Genomic DNA, 21,177 nt, shown 5'->3' with positions numbered 1-21,177 from the left:
ATATTGCTATAGCTTCTTATATTTTTAATTCTTGTTCTTTTCTAAATACTGTTAATTGAAATGATTTGTCATGGAGTGAGGGGAACTAAAATAGCCTAGCTATGTTTACAGTGTTTATTATAATGTTTGTAAACATTTCGCATCGGCATTAGGCCTATTTCTGAATGAAATAATAAAATGCGACATGTTTTTTTCCCCTAAAAAACACATTTTTATACGCGTAGCGTATTTTAACAATGCAGCAAACCGTTTTAAATATTTTGATAAACTACTGAAAAAACTGATCGTATTAATCGGTCAAAATTCTTACCGTCGGTTAACCGGTTAAACGGTTAAAATGAACATCCCTACTTACAACTGAATGTGCTGAGGCAAACATTAACCATGTTCTGCTAAAATGTGTTACATTTTTATTCATTTAGGTGAACTGACTCACTTGGATGGTTTATGCAAATGAACTAATTCAAAACAACAATTCAGCCATTTGAGTACCAGCGTGGCATTTTAGGTCTTATAATTGAAAATTGCTCATTTAAAAATGCTAGAAAAATACAGCTGATTATGAATCATATTTTAAAATCTATTGAATCTATTGTTAAAAAGATTTTGCACACCTAAAAGGTAACCAATGTGTTATACAGACAATGTTTGTATCTGACATATTTAATTGTAAGAAGAAAATGGGTCATTTAGGAATTTGAGCCATTTCCATCTGAAATCAACATCAGAGAATGCACTATAGTATCTCATGAATAATCATGAGACTGCAGAGCTTTATCCTATGAGAAGGCGTGGCCTCATAATTATTCATGACACCATGTGACATTTTCTCAAGACCTGCACTTCAAACGCTCAGGCACTTCAGCGAGTTGATGCCGTCCTAAAACACGTTTCATGCGTCTTGTCTGCTTGGCTTCCAGCGCATGTGCTTTTAATCAATGACAGATGTTTATGTGCAACAATAATTTATTACATAACAGTTTCTAGATTTATGGAGAGGTGGACCAGGGCTCATTTGAGATGTTTCCACTAACACAAACAGCATCAATCCATCCATCCAGCCATAATTTGAGTGTGTTAACCAACTATAATTAACTAATTATATATATCAACTATATATATCTCGAAATTTATTAAAAATGCAAATGCTCATTTAAGTATATTTTCAAAGCATAATACAAATGCAAACAGCTCAGCATTTATGTGTTTAAAGTATAGGCATAAATCTTATTTATTCATAATTAATTCGTAATTTAATTTGTTGAAATTATTAATAGTTTGATGCTTGACAAGCTACAGCTTCCCCATGTAAGCAAATTTTCTGCAGTTTCTTGTTTGTTTAACATTGACACAATCATATAGCACAACAATATTTTTTTATTACAGATTTTTTTTGCACTCAATAATGAGGAACACTGTAAGAGCTGACCTCAATTCTTACTTGTACAGTTATCTTTTAAAGAAGCAGCACTCTCACTGCATTTCTGCATAATTTACCGAGGGAAAGCTCACTTAGCCTGAATCACATACTTTCAGGAAAAATGGACCAAATGGGTCCACCAGGATTACAGCAGAGACATTCACCGACATACTTTCAAATAAATCATCTCCAGGAGCTTCTGTACAACCTAAAAGCTTATTAAGTATAGTGAGTGTGAAATCTAGAGATATCCGTAGATCCAGTGTGTCTAGAGGACAAGCGAAAAAATGGTTTGGATTGTCAGATGGACTATCAGAGCAAGCGGTTTGGAAGAGTCTCTTACTGTGGTGTATTTGATGAACACAGAGGGCATTATGGGTATTAAGGGGGCAGAAGGGCAATAAGCACTTCTCTCTGCCTCTCTTGTGAAGAGAGTAAGAGGCGAGTAGCAGAGCAGCAAGTGAATCATGGATTGGCATTGCAACTCAGCCTGTTCCGTTCTAAAAATGTCTCTGGGTCAAACACACACACAAACACATACACACACACACACACACACACACACACACACAGAGATTTACACACCTGTTGCCTGGCAACAAGAATGCTCTCTTGATCAAATGATGGTAGGAAATTGAGAGGGATGGTAGAGAGGGAGATACATAGCAGCAGTCAGAGAGAGAGACAGAGACCACTGTCACAGGGTTGCTAACTTAAGCAGAAGAAAACAACGGACAATTTCTTTTCAGGACAACTTAAGAAGACCTTTATCTATATACTATATATGCTTTTTGAGATGTATGTGAACTTTTGTATGTGGAAGGGATGGATGATAGAATCAGAAAGAATCAGAATTTAATCTGATTTAATTTTTAATCTCAGGCATTTTTCAATATCAGCTAAAATAATTATCAGTTTATTAATCAATTATAATCAAATAATTATCAATTATTTTGTAACAGTCAGAAATCGGTGCATTCCTGATTTTCATGTCATACAAAAGTGTCCCACATCACATATCAATTTAGCTACCTAGTAATTATATTATATATTATGCGTAGTACTTATGTACTTATGTGCGTAGTAATCTGTCCTCAACCATGCTCACATTCATAAAACCAAATCAAATCAATTTATAAAATCAAATCAATATCAAATTTAGTTAACAACACAGTAACAAATCCAGTGAAAAATGTGCACCAATGCAAGAAACTGACTGAACGTGACTAATTGTCTTCACATTTCACCCTTCAAAAAATGCATGCATTACCCTTCAAAAGTTTGGGGTCAGTATGATTTTTTAAAAAGAAATTAACACTTTTATTCAGTAATGATACTGTACATTAAATTTATCAAAAGTGAGAGCAAAGACATTTATAATGTTATACAAAATATTTTGATATTAAATAATAGCTATTCCTTTTTAGCTATTTCAATGTTTTTAGCATTGATAATAATAATAAAAAATGTATCTTAAACACCAAATCAGCATATTAGAATGATTTCTGAAGGATCATGTGACACAGAAGACTGGATTAATGGTGCTGAAAATTCTCTAAATTTTGAACAGAGTATATACAGTGTGTGTGTGTGTGTGTGTGTGTGATAGCAACAGCAAATGTAATGGTTTTCTTACCCAACTTGCAGAAAACCTGTTTGTTTTTCACATTCATCACTTTATTTGTTTTCTATTCTAATCTGTCATTTACAATGCAGACACAAAATTGACATAAATACCAAAGTGTTCTCAGCAATATTTCAGGAGCTAAACAAAAACGTGAGACAAACTGCATCCCGCATTGGATTTAACACGGGATGAGTCTGTATCATATTGTTATGGTTGGCAACCCTATCTGACATTCGTGTTTCCTTCAGAGCGCTGGAGAGACACTCTGTTCCCTCAGTTATAAGTCTGAAATCAAAAAGACCTTGTCTGCCTAAATAGCCATCTACTCCAAGTGACAAACAGGTCAGCATGATTCTGACACGTCCTCACACACTCAAACTTCACACCAGATAACAGCACACATCAGAACATTCATGTTTAACAGCAAAGATATAAGGACTTCTGTGGTTTTGACCAGCCACAGCTGCACTTCTCAAGCTTGAGTCTCTATTATTGTCTTTATCACAAACAGCATCAGCTAAAAAAAAATCCTTCTTCTTTTTTATGATTGAGATCAAATTCAATATGGGATGTCTTATTTACAAAATCCAGATGGTTTGGCTCAGACCCTGATTGATATTTGGATACAGAACGTGTCCGATAAGCCAAAGGGGTGCAAAGGAACATGGGATTTCAAAGCCATACAAATACAGATCGGACCCTCAAAGCAATTTGCCCCTAAGATGACGTGAAGGATATCAAAGAGAACAAGCACCACTGACAAAAAGAGAGAGAGAGAGAGGTGAAAACAGAGGTCTTTGATACTAAGGCCTGGAAACAAAATTATGGCTTCATATGGCCTGTTTTAGGACCTTAATGCTTTTTGTGACACAAAAGGACATGATGAATTACGATGATACACTGATAGTAGGAGGTGATGTGATAGACTGTCAGTCGAAAATGAAAGAAACGTTGTGTCAGTAACAATCTGGTAAGTTAGATGGATCTCACAGCAGCTTGTGTCAGAAAATAAACCCCTTCAAGATGATAAAAAAAATTGTGTCAAGGTCCTGATCACCCTGATGCAATAATGACAAATTATTAAATTATGACATTACACGGCTGCTTGCCAAGTAAATGAATTAATGTACTAAAATTATCAGAAATTATTTTATAATGTGAAAGAAAACAGACATGAAACTACAGCATAGCGTATGAGGTCATACACTCATTATACAAAAATATTTGACCAGCAAGAAACAACTATTCCAGAAAGCTGTATAATAATATCTTTCAAGTTTAATTTATCAGGCCACATGGTGGTGGCATATGGCAATTAGCATGCGCTTGTTTTAATAAGGCAAGGCATGGATCATGCTGGTATTTTTATTCTTGTATGATTTGTGCACCCTGAAAGGGAACACAAGAGACTCTAACTTTATGGAGACAACAGAGGCATAATTATTAACACACTAATGCACATGGATAAACACACGTTACACAATCCTGCAGCTCCTTCCCCAGCGTGCTCATGTTCTTTCACATATAAAAGTGGCAACAAATTCATATCAATTGGACCTGACAGCAAACCTACCACATTAAATGGTGTTACTCTTTTTACATGCTGAGAGGTTAGTCAATCATAACAGAGGTCATTTACATAGAGGTACAGTAGCAAAAGACTGTTTTAAAGGAGCAGCTCACCCAAAAGTCAACATCTGTCATTATTTACTCATGTAAATGATACTTATGATACTTTTATGGTGCTCTTCTGCCCTTTTGAAAGCTCCGGGTCTAATTTTTTAAAAATTGCGTGGAAAAAAGCAAGATGTGAATCTTTTGTGGGGGTCTTATAGGTTTGGAACAGCACAAGAGTGAATAAATTATTATTATTATTCTGTGATGCCTATTAATAAGTAACAATAATATTAATAATAATTGATTATTTATTATTATTAATTTTTAAATTATTTAAATTTTAAAAAATGACAAATATCAAGGATGCAAAATGCTTGTGCAAAAGTAAACCCTATAGTGTTTTGGTGCAAGAAACCTTGACTAACCTTATAAGTAGACCTAGAAAAAATATATTTATGATATGGGCTCTTTAAGATGTCTCCCTCACATCCTCAATATTATTATTTTATGACAAACACCTAGAACCACAGCTCACATGCTAATTTCAAACGATCTGCTGCTGTAGGTAAATGAGCAGACAGTTCATTTATAATTCTGCGGACGTGACCAAAGTATTCACTAAAGAACCACAGGCTTATGAGCTCTCTCTGGCACATGAATACAGGTCTTGTTTTAGCCGGCCTGCTGATAGCTTTAAAACGGATCCACAGAACTGATCAGTCCGGGCCTGAATACGGCTCAGCTGGTGAAATGCGGCTTAGCAGAAGCGAATCCCTGTGAATAAACACTCTTCCTCGGGGTCTCAAACTGGACAAATTGTCACCTGAACACACACCTACACAAGCTAAATAGGAGAGAGAGACTTTTCTCTGCAGTGTAATGCTTTGTGTCACAATATGGCATGACTGATGCCTTGATTTGGAGCTGGTATATCCGGAGCACTCTAGAGGCGCCGGCTACGAGAGACATTCATTACAACCACAGTGATTGTAGAAAAGATAACAGCAGCCAAGATTATACGGCTAATCGTGCTCTGATGGGAGGCAGCAGAAAGACGAGAGAGGAACCAAACTTTGTTTTCACCAATTACAGTCTAATGTTTTTCTACACACTGCTGCTTCCTGATGTTTGAGAACCAAACAATGACCGTTTAGCCTGAGAGCAGCAGAAATTCATCAAGACAATTTAGGTAAGAAGTATTATTGTCTTGTTTTTCAGTAAAACATCTAAACATCCTTAAAAATGCGATCAATTTACTTGGCGAACAATATGACATGCTAATACTTTTCACTTTTTATTAATTTATTCCAAAAATAAATAAAAATGCCATTCAAGCATACAAAGAATATATTTTTGTATGATTAGCATGTTTTTAATTTCCATATTAATAAAATATCAGGGTGATACAACTGCCTGATACCACTAGAAAGAAAAAAGCCCTTATTAAAAGAATGACATTTTTGAAAAGTATTTTGTAATAGTCTTTAATTTATTTAAATTTTTTTTTGCTTCAGTATTAATATTTGAAAAACATTTGTCTGTCAAATAAGCAAGTGGTGTAACTAGCATTCAGAAATAACTAAACAGGAATGACATCACAGAGAGTGATGCTGACTGACTGCGTGTCAAGATCAATTAGATATTATTTTAAAAACATTAAAATAATAGATATTTTGACTTTTGAGGCAGGTTAGTTCAGATTGTGGTGCACCTCCCCCAAAAAGTAATGACACTTTTTAATTAATAATTCCTGATCATTTTAAAAATGAAACATTTCTTGAAACATATATATGGAAAAAATATACGGAATTAGTATGTGTATGATCACGTGCAATCAAGGTATGGTGTAGAAACTAATGAGCACTTTTCTTTTTTCATGGACACTCTTACTTCTCATTAACCCCAGAAGCAAACTAGCAAAAAATACTAAGACCGATTTTCAGAGAACATGCAATTAATTAAGTTAATTTTTCTTACCCCATTGTCAAATTAGGCATAAACAAACAATATTTAGTGAGGTTCATGCCTAATTTGACAACAGGGTAAGAAAAATAAGCATAATTAATGGCATATTCTCTGAAAACATGTCTTTTAATATCTTACACAATTTTGCTTCAAGTTTTTAGACTTTGTTTTTAATTGGAAAAACTTTTTTGCAGTGTAACAATAATAAAAAAAATTGACCAGTGCAGTCTTTTCAACAAAGAAGGAAACACTGTTCTTACCTTTCTCCAGTGTGGTGATCCCCATGGAGGGCTGCCCCAGTCCCGTCTTCCTCTCCCACTTGCCCTCATCAGGGTGATACACTTCCACCGAGGCCAGCGGCCTCTGCTGTGCATCCATGCCTCCCATGACCATCAGCTGGTCTCCGACAACCACGGCAGATGCCCCGGCCCGTGCGGTGGGGAGAGGGGGCAGCTCGCACCAGCGCTGGCTCTCCAGATCCAGCACCTCGGCTGAGTCCAGAGCGAGGCCGTTCTCGCAGCAGCCCCCCAGCACATAGAGGCGTCCGGCCCAGAGCACAGGCGTGCAGTACACCCGCTGCGTGGCCATGGAGGGGAACACCTCCCAGTACAGAGACTTCACCGGGCTCAAAGCCATCTCGGGGATGGGCATGGCTCCAGGACGGCACGCCGGCAACAGAGCATGACACAGGCACGGAGGGGGAGGGCAGAGGAACGCAAAACTCAAGGCAAATGCATCAACGATCCACCAGGCTAGAGAGGCTGCAACTGTCAGTCTGCCAGAGACCTCTCTCGCTGGTAGGGGGAGAAGAGCGTTTCCTTTAGCGCTGTCTGTGAAGAACTAGCCCTCACTCCCTCTTGATGATTTATTCATTTTTGTTGCTGCTCTTAAAAGGTGCATCAGGCCCTTTTAAGTCTTTCCTGTCGTGTTCCACGAGCCGTGCAGTTGTAAAAATATATGGCAAGAATGTGTAACCCCGATACGAAATAAACTAATTTATCCACGTGGAACGCCGCTCTGTTGTCCTGCCAAATGTGTCGGTGCGACCATCATGGCTGCCGCTGCAAGGAACAGGAAAAGAGAGACAGTAACAGAGCAAGCACAAGATAAAAGACAATATAATCTCGCTAATCAAAGAGAAAATTCCCAGCTTGCCGAAAGCTGATGTGTGGACGGAGGCAAGCTGTTGGTGGAGCTTGTGGTGCTCATCTGATCCGCTCTTACACTTATCCAAATAAACCGTATAATTCAATGGCCAGAGCGCTGACATTTACCATTCACTATTTACTGCCAGGGGCTCAAGGGTAGATGTACGTGCGTGTGTGTGTGTGTGTGTGTGTGTGTGAAGATGTTTGGCCACAGAGCAGCAGTCTGGCCCTCTCCAAAGGTCACTGCGTCTGCAGGGACCAGCGGCCCTGGATAGTCACTGAAGCAGGCTAATTTGAACCTGTGCCTCATTAATTAAAGGCTTCATTATGGCGGGATGTGTGAATGGGACGTCAGTGGAGGAGAGAAAGAGAAGCACTAGAAAGGTTATAGACGTTACACTCAAAAACTTACTAGGTGCACGTGTGAAAGAGAGTGGGATCTCTTGTGCTTCTTTTAGGAAATCGCATAGGTAAAGAGAACAAAAAACGTGAGGAAAGCAGATCAGATGTCTCTGTGCATCCCTCTAAAAAATGGCAGCGTATCTCCAGATGTAGAGATGCTTCCTCCGTGGTCTAAATCGGTTTGGCTGTGTAATTAAGATGCTGTGGATGTTGAGCCCAAGCCACATGCTACAACACACAGTGCGGGAGGGCTAACGGCTCCAGACTGACTAAAAATTATGCAGAAAAACATCAGTTTCATCTGGAGCAAAAGTGCTGCCGCTGGGCGCTCTCACTGAGTACAATTAGTCCATATCATATGACACCATCAAGCTCTTCTTTGGGTTTAAAGATAAAGGGGCAGTTTTGTAAGTAAAATTAATCCTGTCAGTCAGCTTTTAGTACACTTTCCTTGGCTTTTCGTCCATGTAGAGAGAAAAGACAGACGCCCAGGTCTCATTTCCTACAGATGATGTCAGGAACATGGGAAACATCCCAGCTGTTTAAGCTCTAGTTTCCTTGCTGTAGACTTTAATCCACATAGAAAGAAGAATCTCCCTGGATTTGTGGGAGATGATGTTGTCACGGGTATGTGCTGTCCAGTAGATCCGTGGGATAAACATCAGCTCCTGTCTGCATAGCCTAGAAAACACAGAGGAAGTTACAATAAACAAAACTAAGTACTGTAAGAATGATGGAAGGAGAAAAAAGAGGGAGAAAGAGGCAGAGAGCCAATAAGAGAAACAGATGTTTATGTTGTGTTTTTGGAAGGACTCCTATCTATAATTAGGCAGAGACATCATGTCTTGCATAAAGAGTCATATTGAGGCTAAAAATGCAGATGGCAACCAAACTAGAAGCATACAAGTCTGTGTTTTTAGTTACCACCACTAAAAAACGTTCATAATAAAAATACAGACTATGGCGTGTCTAAGCATCTTTTTCCTCCCCAGTGAGTGAATTCACTTGTGCTATTATGTTTTTAAAAAACCTTTTAGGACCCGGTGGTAATGGTGTCCTAACCTATGAAATTGATTTTCTATGAAGTATGTGCTCACAGGGAGAAATTTCTGCACTCACTTCTCCACACTAACTTAAGGTGAGCTGTATTTAGAGCCAGAGCCCTAAAAAGGCACGATTTGACAGAAACGTGTGTTTTTTTAAGGGTGCTGTATTCCTCTGAAGCAGGGAAAGCTGTTTTTCTACTTATTTTTTCCGTCAGGTAGCAACCATGAGAGACCCCGAGACAGGTGCAGTCTTCATTTAGGCACATTTCTCAATTTCAGACAGTTAGAGGCCCTTGAACCCTCAGAGCACACAGCAAGATCACATGCACAGACAGCTGTTAAGGTTTATAAAATAAAATAAAAAAAAACACACATTTAATGAAATCAAAGAGAGAAATCAAAGCAGAAATAAAAAACAGAGATGCACAATTACTCTGCAAAAATAATTTCCTTAATGGGTATTTTCATTTTGTTTTCCCATTAAAAATATCTAAACATCCTTGAAACATAATTTATCAAAGGAGTTAAGAATAAACTTAATTCAATGTTGATATATCAAGTCTTAATTTAATATGCAAACTATGGTTTATGTAAATAGGTTTACACATTGTTATTAGAACACAAGACAAAAATACTAATTAAGAACAGATGTTTGTAATAGGACTATGTGCATTTATTTGACAAAAGGCAGTCTTGTGGATGAGTCCAAATGATAATAGCCTGCAAAGACAAAAGAGCGTCAAGCAAGGACAAAAACAGCATAGTGCGCATGTCTTCTGTTTCATATCCCCATATCCCTCCTTTACACTGCAAGGATGTTTGTGTCTTTGTTAAGCACTAGTGTGTGAACTGTAAAAGGCAAAAACAAAAAATAAACAAACAAAAAGATTCTTTCACCTATTAAACCTGTGAGCTCTGAAGGCCAAGAGCAGAGTCATGACAGACAGCCAGACAGAGAGACAGACAAATAGATAGACAGACGGACAGATGGCAGTGCTATTATGTGTTGGAGAACACGACCTGTAGGGAATCCTATGGAAATGTTTTAATTCATTATGATGCTTAATTAATAGGATGAATTACAATTGCTAAGCAGGAAAGGATTCAAACCGTAAGATGGAAGATTCTGATCCCTTATCAACACAGTACTGAATGAAAAAGATGGATTGGCCTTGGGCACAGCTGACAGTTTTCCAGAAACAAACTGTTGGATGAATCAAGTATTTTGTACAAACAGTTCTTGGTTTCAGCAGAGCCTCCATGTCTGCTTGATAAGACTTCTGGCTCTGTCTTCACTCTGTCTGCGCTGGAAGAGACACAGAGGCATTATTCTCTCTTAAAGACTGGTTCAAGTCCGTGCCTGAGCTCCAGATAACATTTAGAAGGCAGATCAGCCTTAATCCCACAACTTCACGATTGATCCAGGCTCAAAGAGCGCATTTTCTTTATCTGTTCCCATCATCCCTTCACAGTCTGAATTTTTCATGCCTGCTATCGCTTACGTTCATTCCAACCACAAGTACATGTAATACTGGTCCTTTGTTTCCATTCTCCACCATCCTCTCCTGTCTCACGTCAGTCTCTCCCTTCACGCTCCCATTGACAGTCGTCGATCACAGGAGCCCCCGCATTTCTCAGGCGTTTAGCCTTCGGCACAAAAACATGATTACTTCTGCATGAGAGTTTCCCAGGGAGCCGGTTGGGCACTGGAGAACATACAGTACGCAGGATGCGTTCAAAACAGCAAAGAAACACAAAACACTGAGATACATGCTCAAAGGCATGAAACATATTGACTGCATTAAAGGGACAGTTGACCCAAAAATGAAAATTCTGTCATTAATTACTCACCCTCATGTCGTTTCAAACCCGCAAGACCTTCGTTCAGACCTTTTATAAGTTTGGGAACATTTCAGTTACTTTGCTGTCTATGCAGGGTCAGAAAGCTCTCGGATTTCAACAAAAATATCTTAATTTGTGTTCCGAAGATGAACAAAGGTCTTAGGGGTTTGGAACAACATGAGGGTGAGTAATTAATGACAGAATTTAAATGTTTGGGTGAACTATCCCTTTAATTTCTTCTTTAATGTCAGGTGCAAACAAAGGCAGCATGTCGATCTAAGACATGTTTGATGCAAGTATACTCATGGTTAAGACAAATATTATACAAAAACATTTAAACTGTTTCCTTCCTATTGGTACAGTACAAGCATTTCAATTATTTTTTGTAAATTATTCATTTCAATTAAATATTTTTTTTAGTTGTGAAAAGAGTACCAAAAATGAAGGAAACAGAAGCAGTCAGCAGGGGAGAACTAGGTAAACAGAGCATAAGGTAAAAAAATGGCCTGGGGATGCAGACAAAGAAAGAATCATTGAGAGAGAGAGAGAGACAGAGAGACAGAGAGAGAGTGAGTGAGTGAGTGAGTGAGTGAGTGAGTGAGTGAGTGTGTGTGTGTGTGTGTGTGTTAACACCGCAACAAAAATGTTCCTGGATTCCCTTGGTGAATCAGCTAATCAAACGATTTACTGCCTCACCGCTCAACATCTCTACTAGTCTACCACCAAAGGCAGGACACAAGATCCTGTATATACATGCTTGTTTTTCCATTATTTTGGATTGACTTGTTTTTATACGGAGTTTATGATATTTTCTGTCTCCTAAAACCTAAACACAGACACGAACCTTTTTGCATTTTTATACTGTCATTATATTGTTGAGTTGTTTTCCTCATGGTAAAATAAAAATAACAGTAAAAACTGTAACAATGGTTATTCATGAGTTATTTATTTATCAAATAATTTCAACTTTATTTATGAAAAATCACATTTCAATTGCTACAGTGGAAATTCCAGTTGAAAAACTACACTACCCTTGAATCCTCAGGAGACCGTGCTGCCAATCAGAGAACTGCAGCAAACAAACCAGGATAAAAGAGTTATTTAATACTGAATGTAGGTGGCCCCACATCCAACTCTTAAAAATTAAAAACCAATATTAGTGATCAACCATTATATCAGCCAATCTGTTGTTAATATTTGCCATTTTTAATTATCAGCACTGGCCGATTATTTTTTTTCTGTTTGGCTTATAAGTGTTGTAAGTCACTTTCATTTTGAAAGTACAAAGAACCCAACACCTGAGCGAGCTTGGACACACAGGAGCTTCAGGTCTCTATTAGTTTAATGCCATTGTTTTAACAGTTTTCTCTAATAACTGAAAGGCAAATGCCATAATACTTTATTCATTCAGCATTCAGCAAACACAAATTTTTTGTGTCAAGTCTTTGAATATCTAATAAACATTTAAAGCAACAAACTTTGCAAACTGGCAAATCCAGCTGTTAGATCTTCTAGTGTGCATAACTCAGGAGTATGCATGAATTCAAGCCGTGTGAATTGGGATATATACTAAATTTGATATAGTTTTTGTTTCAAATCAAAGTTTGTAATATTGTGATTCATCTAAGAACTGGTTTGGTTTATGGTTCTTTCTGAAGATGAAATCCATATGGAAATGGGAAAAACTGCAAATGCTTCTGAAAAAGTGTGTGGTCACTGTCTCGCCCTATTACTGAAGACATAATTTATCTAGTAATGTTGCAAAGTAAACGTTTTCTAATGTGACAATCTCACATCGAAGGGCACAAATTCCAAGACAACTTCTCCTTACAGCCTGTAAAACCTATCATTATCTCTTAACTCCATTATGCACATCACTACAATAGTAAGTGATGATTATACAGGAAATTTATGCAACAAGAACACACTGTCTCACAAGACCGAAGAGGTTATTCTAATGCCTACCCTGAGGGGCCCTGCACTTATTCATCTTACTGTCCCACCACAAAGAGAGAAAAAGATCTCTTCTACTTTATCTGATCCCTGACCTCACAATCTATTTCTTAAGAGACAAGAGAAACTAGGCCAGCCAGAGGAAAGAGAAAATAACCCATCATAAACTGAATCGCAGACTTTATTGAGATGCTTTGTTTGGATAGTGTATTGTAATTTGTATGTGTGGTGTTTTGAAAGGATAGTTAATCCACAAATGAAAATTCTGTCATCATTTACTCACCCTCATGCTGTTCCACTTTCATTATTCTGCATTACAATAAAGATATTCTGAAGAATGTTTCAACATACAATGAATGTCAATGGGGTCCAAAACAACATTAGACATCACTGACTTTCATCACATAGTGAAAAAAATACACCAAGACATTTTTCAAATAAACTTCTAAGTTTGGAAGGTTTGGAACAACATGACGGTGATTAATGATGACAAGACTTTTCAGAATTTGCCCTTAAATAGTATGAATTCAAATTACATTTGCCAAAAAAAAACAACATAATCTGTGCCAAACCCAGTGAATCAGGTAGCGGATCATGTGAGGTTCACTATTTGAACTACCGCTAACAGTTGCTACATCACATCACTGCAGATTTCTAAGATGTTGAACTCTGCCCAATTTTCTTAAATCGCCAGCGGTCTCTGTCACTCTTGTCACTTAAATCTCCAACTCTCACTGAAAATTAATGACTTAGGGTTGCATTGTCGCTGCAAATCGCTGTCAGTGTGAACGTCTCTTCGCTGTGTCCTTGAGCACAGCATGTTCCCACAGGTTGCATCAGGAAGACAGACCATGTATACTGTATAACATATTTCAACCTCATCACTTCACCAGCATCTGAGGTAAGGCAGATATTAAGGGTTTGAATCTATATTGAAATGCACACACACCCAGAAGGACTGGATAAGTACAGAGCATAAATAAAATGTTACAGGTCTGTGCATCCATTTCAGTGAAACTTCTAAAAACTTGCAGGAAAGCACTTTCCATAGTCTGTCAATGTCCAGGATTGCATGCAAATGGCCTTTTCACTTCCTCTGCTTTCTTTTCTGGCTTTTCACAGAGAGCTCAAGGTGACACATCTTTTTAAACACTGCCCTTTTGAAATATTCTGGAGTGGCTATAGCTGGACAATGAGCTGGAGTATCTTTAATTAAAATGAACTCTCAGAGCTGTAACACATAAAATAAACCCTTCACAGGTTTAGATGAATGCCATAAATACCAGGGTTGTGTGTCATTCAGAACTGAATTGAAATGAAGAAGGCTTTAAAATTCCTGCCTTTGAATTGAGGTAGCAAACAAGATGCAGGCCTGTATTGAAATAGAACAGAATTTTTTTTAAAGAAATTATTACTTTCAGTTACTTTATACTTTATTCAGTTACTTTCATACTTTCATTCAAGCATTATATTGATCAAAAGTGATAGTAAAGACATTTATAATATTACAAAAGATTTCCATTTCAAACAAACGCTGTTCTTTAGAACTTTCTATTCATCAAAGAATCATGTCACGGTTTCCACAAACATTTTAAGCAGCACAACAGTTTACAACATTAATTGATTGATTAATTAACTGATTCATTGATTGATAATAATAATAAGGAATGTTTCTTAAAGTAATGATGCTGAAAATTCAGCTTTACCATCAAAGGAATTAATTGCATTATAATATATATGTATTTTTAAAAAAGAAAACTGTTTTAAATAGGGCTGTGCAAATAATCGAATGCGATTTTCATGCGCATCTTGTCAGTAAAGCCGGTTCTGTGATTAGTAGTAAATCTTTACTGACAAGATGCGCATGAAAATCGCATTTGATTATTTGCACAGCCCTACTTTTAAATTGTAATACTATTTCACAATATTACAGTTTTACTGTATTTTTCATTAAATAAATGCAGCCTTGGTGAGAATAGGAGCCTTCTTTCAAAAACATTAAACAAATCTTACCAACCCCAAACTTTTAAATGGTAGTGCAACTGCTGTAAGTGTAGGCCTACTTTTAAATAATACATTTCATATTTCAGTGTAAATTATCTATAAACATTTAGTAATACACACAACACATGGCCTACTTCTATTTCTTTATGGACTATTGTTGATGAACATTTGAGATGGTTACACAAGAATTGATCTGTTTTTGTCCAAGATTTTGTTGTTGGACTAATGAGGTCATCTGCTTTGTGAATTCAGTTAAATTTTCTCTATGTCATTCCATTTCAGCATCCTGTGGAGTGGCTAATTCAATTCAATTCACACTATGAATTATGAGGGAGCTGATTTTTAAAGGTCAATACAGCAGCTGTCATGTACTGTAAATATCAATACAATAGTGGTGCTAGACACTGCACTATGTTAACATGGATCAGCACGATCCATGAGATTCAGATCAGATGACCCTTCACAAAAACAGAATGTATTTCTTAATGTGTAAAACTTTAAAAATTAGTAGCAAACTACTGAATGCACCTTTTAAATCTGAATTTTGCCCAATCCTGGCAAATGCCAACACAGCTCCTCAAACAGAACTACCTGTGGCACCTAATAGGACCTGCAAACTCGTCTTATTCCTTTTCTTTTATAAACGGATGGGAAAAGCAGACTCCTGACTGAATTAATATTGTTTTCTTTATTTCCAGCGTACATTTATTCATTTAGCAGATGCTTTTATGCTAAGAGACTTACAAATGAGAAACATCACAAGCAATTTATCATGAGAGCCAACAATATTTGCAGTACACAATGCCAGATCTTAAGTAGTATAAACTAGATTAGTTGCTTCTTCAACTAATGCCAACGTCTGAGTGAACGATTTCTTTAAAAAGCTAGAGATAGATGTGTGATGTGTGTTCAGTTTAGCTCTTAAAAGTTGTCAAGTTAAGAGAAACCCTTTTTTATGAGAAGGGCAAGCAAGGAGGAAAGGATTATCATAGTACTAATCTGCAGTCCAGTGAAATGATCTGGACCACTTGAGACACAAAACTGAAGACAGCTTCCTGGACAACAGCTCTCATATTATCTCCTCAGTCCTCTCTTGAATTATTTAGGGCACTCACTCACACACACACACACACACACACACACCCTCATTCCACAATCTTCAATGTGAATGAAGGACTAATATTGCTCTTTATAGACCTGTCACATGGGTTCAGTGCTTATAGTAGATAAAACTCGATATGCTGGGTAATTTTACATGCTGATTCATGAGGCATAACCATAAAGATAAATCAACATTATCCATGTTAGACTTAAAGTTATCAGTAAAGTTAGCTACAACTTAAAGTGTAAACTTAAACTTAAACTGAATCATTCGCTAAATTCACAGAAAAGAACCGACTCAAAAGAGTGACTCACTCACGAAACGGACTTCACGAGTTCTGATTCGAAACAATCGACACGACAGAAAGTAAGTGATACACGACATGCTTGCTAAAATTTTGTGAGAGAGAGAGAATTTGTACCCTTTAAGTGGAGTCGAAAATATAGAAATTACTAGTCTCGAGCACACGATTTAGTTCACAGGAGATACAGAAGTTGCAGAGTAGTGACGAGGGGTGTGTTGATGTAAAACATTGCAGGAACACTTTTATTATTATTATATTTTCAAATATTTAACTCTGTTAATGCTTGAGTAGCCTATTAATAAAGTTAATAAACATATTTCTAAAGTTGGTTAAAAAACACATGATCTATGCAATAGCCTATTGATAAATACATCCTATGATACATGTCATTATTTTATTTACAGAGGTCATTTAGCGAAGAAAATGTTGGTCTGCATGACCTGAAACACACTGTTAGATGATATACTGATCTTTTTCAAGAAAATACATGAATTCTATTTTAGAGTATAAGAAGGTCATTTCTTTTCTCTGCATGCATATGAAAGTCACCGTTGCCAGATAACCAACCTTTCGTCCAAACAGTCTGTGTATGCATAGGTGTGTTGGTGTGCGAGTGGGTGGTGTGAAACTCAAAGCATATTAATGTGAGCATGTTCTCTGGATAGCTATTAACAAGTCTATAATTAATGTTGTAAACTCAGTAGGGTGTAGGGACTGTGAAGGGGACCCAGGGGCTGCTAGCTACGTAAGTGTACTGAGAGGCCATCCATCTCCTGTGACCGTAACATTTCTTTGTGGTGAAAGAGCACTTCACAGGAAGTCAGCCCTTTCTTACACGTCAGATGAGAAAAGAATCACTACAGGCCATTATTAGCCATCTTCACAGTTCCCTCTGGTTATGCATATGAGAAGATTTGAGACTAACCTTCATAAGTAAATAGAGGGAAAGACCAAAATGAGTGTAATTGGAAATCCATGCACAATCATTTTCTCTTTTTATATTTGCACTTTGATTTAAACAAGGGGCTTTTGACTTAATGTACCTTTATAATATATCTGATTGGAGTGTCACCTCAGATGTTTGACAGCACAGTGAGGGGCTGAAATAACAGAGACTGTGAAGGACGAAGCCCCCCTTCACCCAACCTGCTCAATGAAAATGAAATGACTGGATTAGGCAGTTAATTGCCCAGCACTCTGACATGGATTGACACCTATGTAACAATGATACTGTGAACTGATGGTTCTTTGAGGATTGACGGCGCTTTGCTAATTTACATTCAGTCAAGTTTTCCCTCATTCATTTCTTAAAGGGTCATTTGATACAGGAACTATTCGAGCCGTTCATGCCAGACTGGGGAGAGAGGTGTTGTAATAATGTAAAATATGTGAAAAATAATGTGTTTTTCGAACAACCAAGTATGAGAGCCTGTTCTAGTACACCCCCAAAACAAAATCAAGACTTTGTAAAAGAGCATAATAGGACCCCTTTAAAAGGATCGTTGCACAGGCTGCAGTTTCTAGATATGGCTTTCCGCTTTCTGTGAATCAGCCCTTGAGCATCTCTCTTCATGGTTCCTGGGTTAAAGGGGCTTTCCAGTTCTCAGTTTCTGGGGACTTTGTGTAATTTAGCAGAATTGGTGTCAGGTCGCATTGAATAGGGGGCGAAGAGGCAAGTCCCTTAAATCCAGAAACTACAGAGAGCCACAAAAGGCGGCATTTATTGGGAGCACACACAACTCATTACACTGCTCATTAATTACCAGATGACAAAGCAGCCACTTGCATATCAGCCTGTGGTGTAAATGAGAAAAAGTACACGTTAATTTTTCTAATGATTATGCAAATGATCGCCAAGCAGACGAAGGTTATCACGTCCACGTGCAAGGCAGTAATTACCACCTCCGGGGATAAGCACGAGACAAAATCATTAAGCAGAAGAGTTTAGTGTGATGCAGCAATGCATTTAAAACATCACCTCAACAATCAAATAGAACTAAGTGGTCAAACTAAAAAGTTTGACATTTAGGAATTAATAGGAATTCACAGGTATATTGAAATAATCGTAGCATATTAGCATATCACTATTTAGGTTATTTGATTTCAAATTCTTACTTTTAGTGGTTGGAACACTTTATATATATATATATATAATTGGGACATTTTTCCCAGTCATCTCAATGGCAAAAAAAAAATTGTCCTAATTTACCGGAGGTAACCCTATATATTGCAAAATTAAAGTATTTTCATTCTTAAAGAATATTCCTGGTCGTACTGTGAACAATTTATCAGTACATGTTATATTAAGACATTTTTGTTCATGTTACCTTTTATCAAAGCATTGGCCATGATTTGCATTAACCAATAGACAAATAGCTATTTAACCAGTTTTTGCATCCATTCTGGTATGAAAAACTCACCATCCAATCAAACTGTAAAGGATCAAATCAAAAATACGGTACAAATATAAAGTGGGTTGCAAACACCAATTCACACAGCAAATAACATATCTCCAGACAATAAACCGTCATTAAATGTATCACTTTTTGAAATGACTGCTAATATTGTTCACCCAAATATAAAAATTCTGTCATCCTTTATTCACCTTCATGTCATTCCAAACCTGCATGACTTTCTTTCTGCTGTGGAAAACAATACAAGATATTCTGAAGGATGTTGGTAGACAAACAGTTTTGGTTATCATTGGCTTCCATTGTATGGACAAAACACTGAGACATTTCTCAAAATATCTTCTCTTTTTGTTCCAAGTCATACAGTTTAGAACAAAATGGGTGAGTAAATGATGACAGATTTTTCATTATTTTTAGGTGAACTAGCTATCCCTTTAAAGTGTCTACTAAAATGAACAAATGTAACGTGACCCTCAAAAGAACTTCAGATGAAGGCAGTGGAAATTTCATCTGAAGACAGGTTACACAAACTGTGAACATAAAAGTTAAAGGGCACAACCACGGTCTTTATTTCTGTGAGCTTGTAAAATGGTTTTGCTGAAACATTAATCCCAAATTTACAATGCCGTCTGAGATAAAAGAGAACAGCCATGCAACAGGTGATTAAATTAAGCGAGATTATAGCTGTACTGTGACTATAAAAGCACTTCTTGTTATTGGATTTGTTTAATCAAGCGAATAATAAAGTTAGCTGCCTCTCACTAAACTACCATTCTCCATAATAGAAATGGCCATTCTCTTAACAAACCTTTGAGAGAATGTAGCAGTTCAGCATCATAACAGCTGGGGGTTGTGCAGTGCTGATCTAATGCGGAACAGCATCTCCAAATCCCGTGAAAACACACCGAAAACACACTGCAAGGAGCAGAAGACCGCCACCCAGTCGTGAACTCAAAAACATTAATTTACATAAAAATAGTACATACTACATCACCTAAAACCTATATCCATATTGAATCAATATTTTAACGCCTCCAAGATAAGCTTTCCTAAACCACGACTGTTAGGTTTCCATTTGATACGCTTTTCATATGACGGCAAAATGTTTAATATAAATTACAATATAAATTAATTTAATATCGTTTAAACGTGTTTTTTTAATATCGAAATGCAGATTACTATGCTATTGGTAGATCATCTCAGAAACATGCACAAACTGCAATCAGCACATCACCATGCGTCTCGCGCATATGCAAAATGACACGACAAACTTTCACTAATAACCTTCTCGTGCGTATTATTACCTTCTTGTTTTGTCCTGCTCAAGCGAATCTCTCAAAGACAGTGAATAAGAGCGAGCTTCTTCAAACTTCAGTCTTCGCCTCTATGCAGTCTTCAGTCTTCACCTCGACGCGCCTCTCAAGCCGGAGACAGTAGCGTTATGCCAGCGGTTAGTTTGGGTTTAGGACAGATGCTCCTCGCATGAGTATGGCTCAGCATCACTTACTTCGCCCTCCCCGGAACGCTCACACGCGCTGTCTGCATGCTGGATACATTCCCTACCTCCTCCGTACTTTGACAGACAAAGTGAACAACAAACAAGTATAGATTTATCTTACAGCTTTTTATGTAAATTAAAAGTCTTTTCAAGCTTGGTTTTGCAGAAGAAATTAGCCACTTTATATAATCTTGTGTTATTATCTGCAATGACTTGTTACTAAAATATCTTCATTAATATTGATTTGTTGGTTCAGTGGACCTTAATAAAACACTAAAATTCATTCACGCTTAAAGGGGTCATATGATGTTTTGAGCAGTGTAGAGTAGGGCTTGTTTGTCATTTCTCCGATCACTATGCAGACATGGTTTTATGTTTACGCAGTGCGGTGCAACGCAACGCGTAAAAAGACAGTATAAGTCATTATAATCCATAAGTATGTCCCCACTGGATGCAACAAATGCCTGGTTTACAATGGGTTTTAATGTTTTTGTCTCGTCGCTCCGGCCGGGACATGGCATCACAATATGGTAAGGGCATAACATTTCCGTCACACGCTTGAGGTACCGCATAAACTCATTTCATTACACCAAATACACAAAATAATGTTTGTGTTCTGTTTTTTTACCCTCATCATCACAATCTCTCTGTACTCGTGAAGCATAACAAGAAAAGAAACACGTGTTGCCATTAGAATGCGTGATGTAGAATTTCGAAATGAAGAATTGGTGATCCTGTTGCGATCCTCCCTCAAACCCTCCTGTGCCTAGCATGCTCCGACTATTATAACAAATGACAGGGGTTATGGGGGTGCTGTGAGTGACACAGCCTCACTAAC

General features: G+C 37.4%; 1 protein-coding gene across 1 annotated transcript in view; it reads right to left on the bottom strand.

Moving 5' to 3' along the window:
* Positions 1-20,301, bottom strand: part of LOC107737684 (kelch domain-containing protein 8B-like) — a 116,190-nt gene extending 95,889 nt beyond the window's left edge. The window contains exons 1-2 of the mRNA XM_016549272.1: positions 20,146-20,301; positions 6,890-8,860 (exon numbers count right to left, since the gene is read on the bottom strand). Coding sequence (XP_016404758.1) covers positions 6,890-7,280 — 391 coding nt within the window. The 5' untranslated portion in view covers positions 7,281-8,860; positions 20,146-20,301. The remainder of the gene's footprint in view (positions 1-6,889; positions 8,861-20,145) is intronic.
* Positions 20,302-21,177: the final 876 nt, after the last annotated feature.

This window comes from Sinocyclocheilus rhinocerous, unplaced genomic scaffold (genome assembly GCF_001515625.1).
Source record: "Sinocyclocheilus rhinocerous isolate Xijiao unplaced genomic scaffold, SAMN03320098_v1.1 scaffold72, whole genome shotgun sequence".
Taxonomy (NCBI): Eukaryota; Metazoa; Chordata; class Actinopteri; order Cypriniformes; family Cyprinidae; genus Sinocyclocheilus; species Sinocyclocheilus rhinocerous.
The sequence above is the reverse complement of the archived record's forward strand: the minus strand, read 5'-3'. Positions and strand labels throughout refer to the sequence as shown.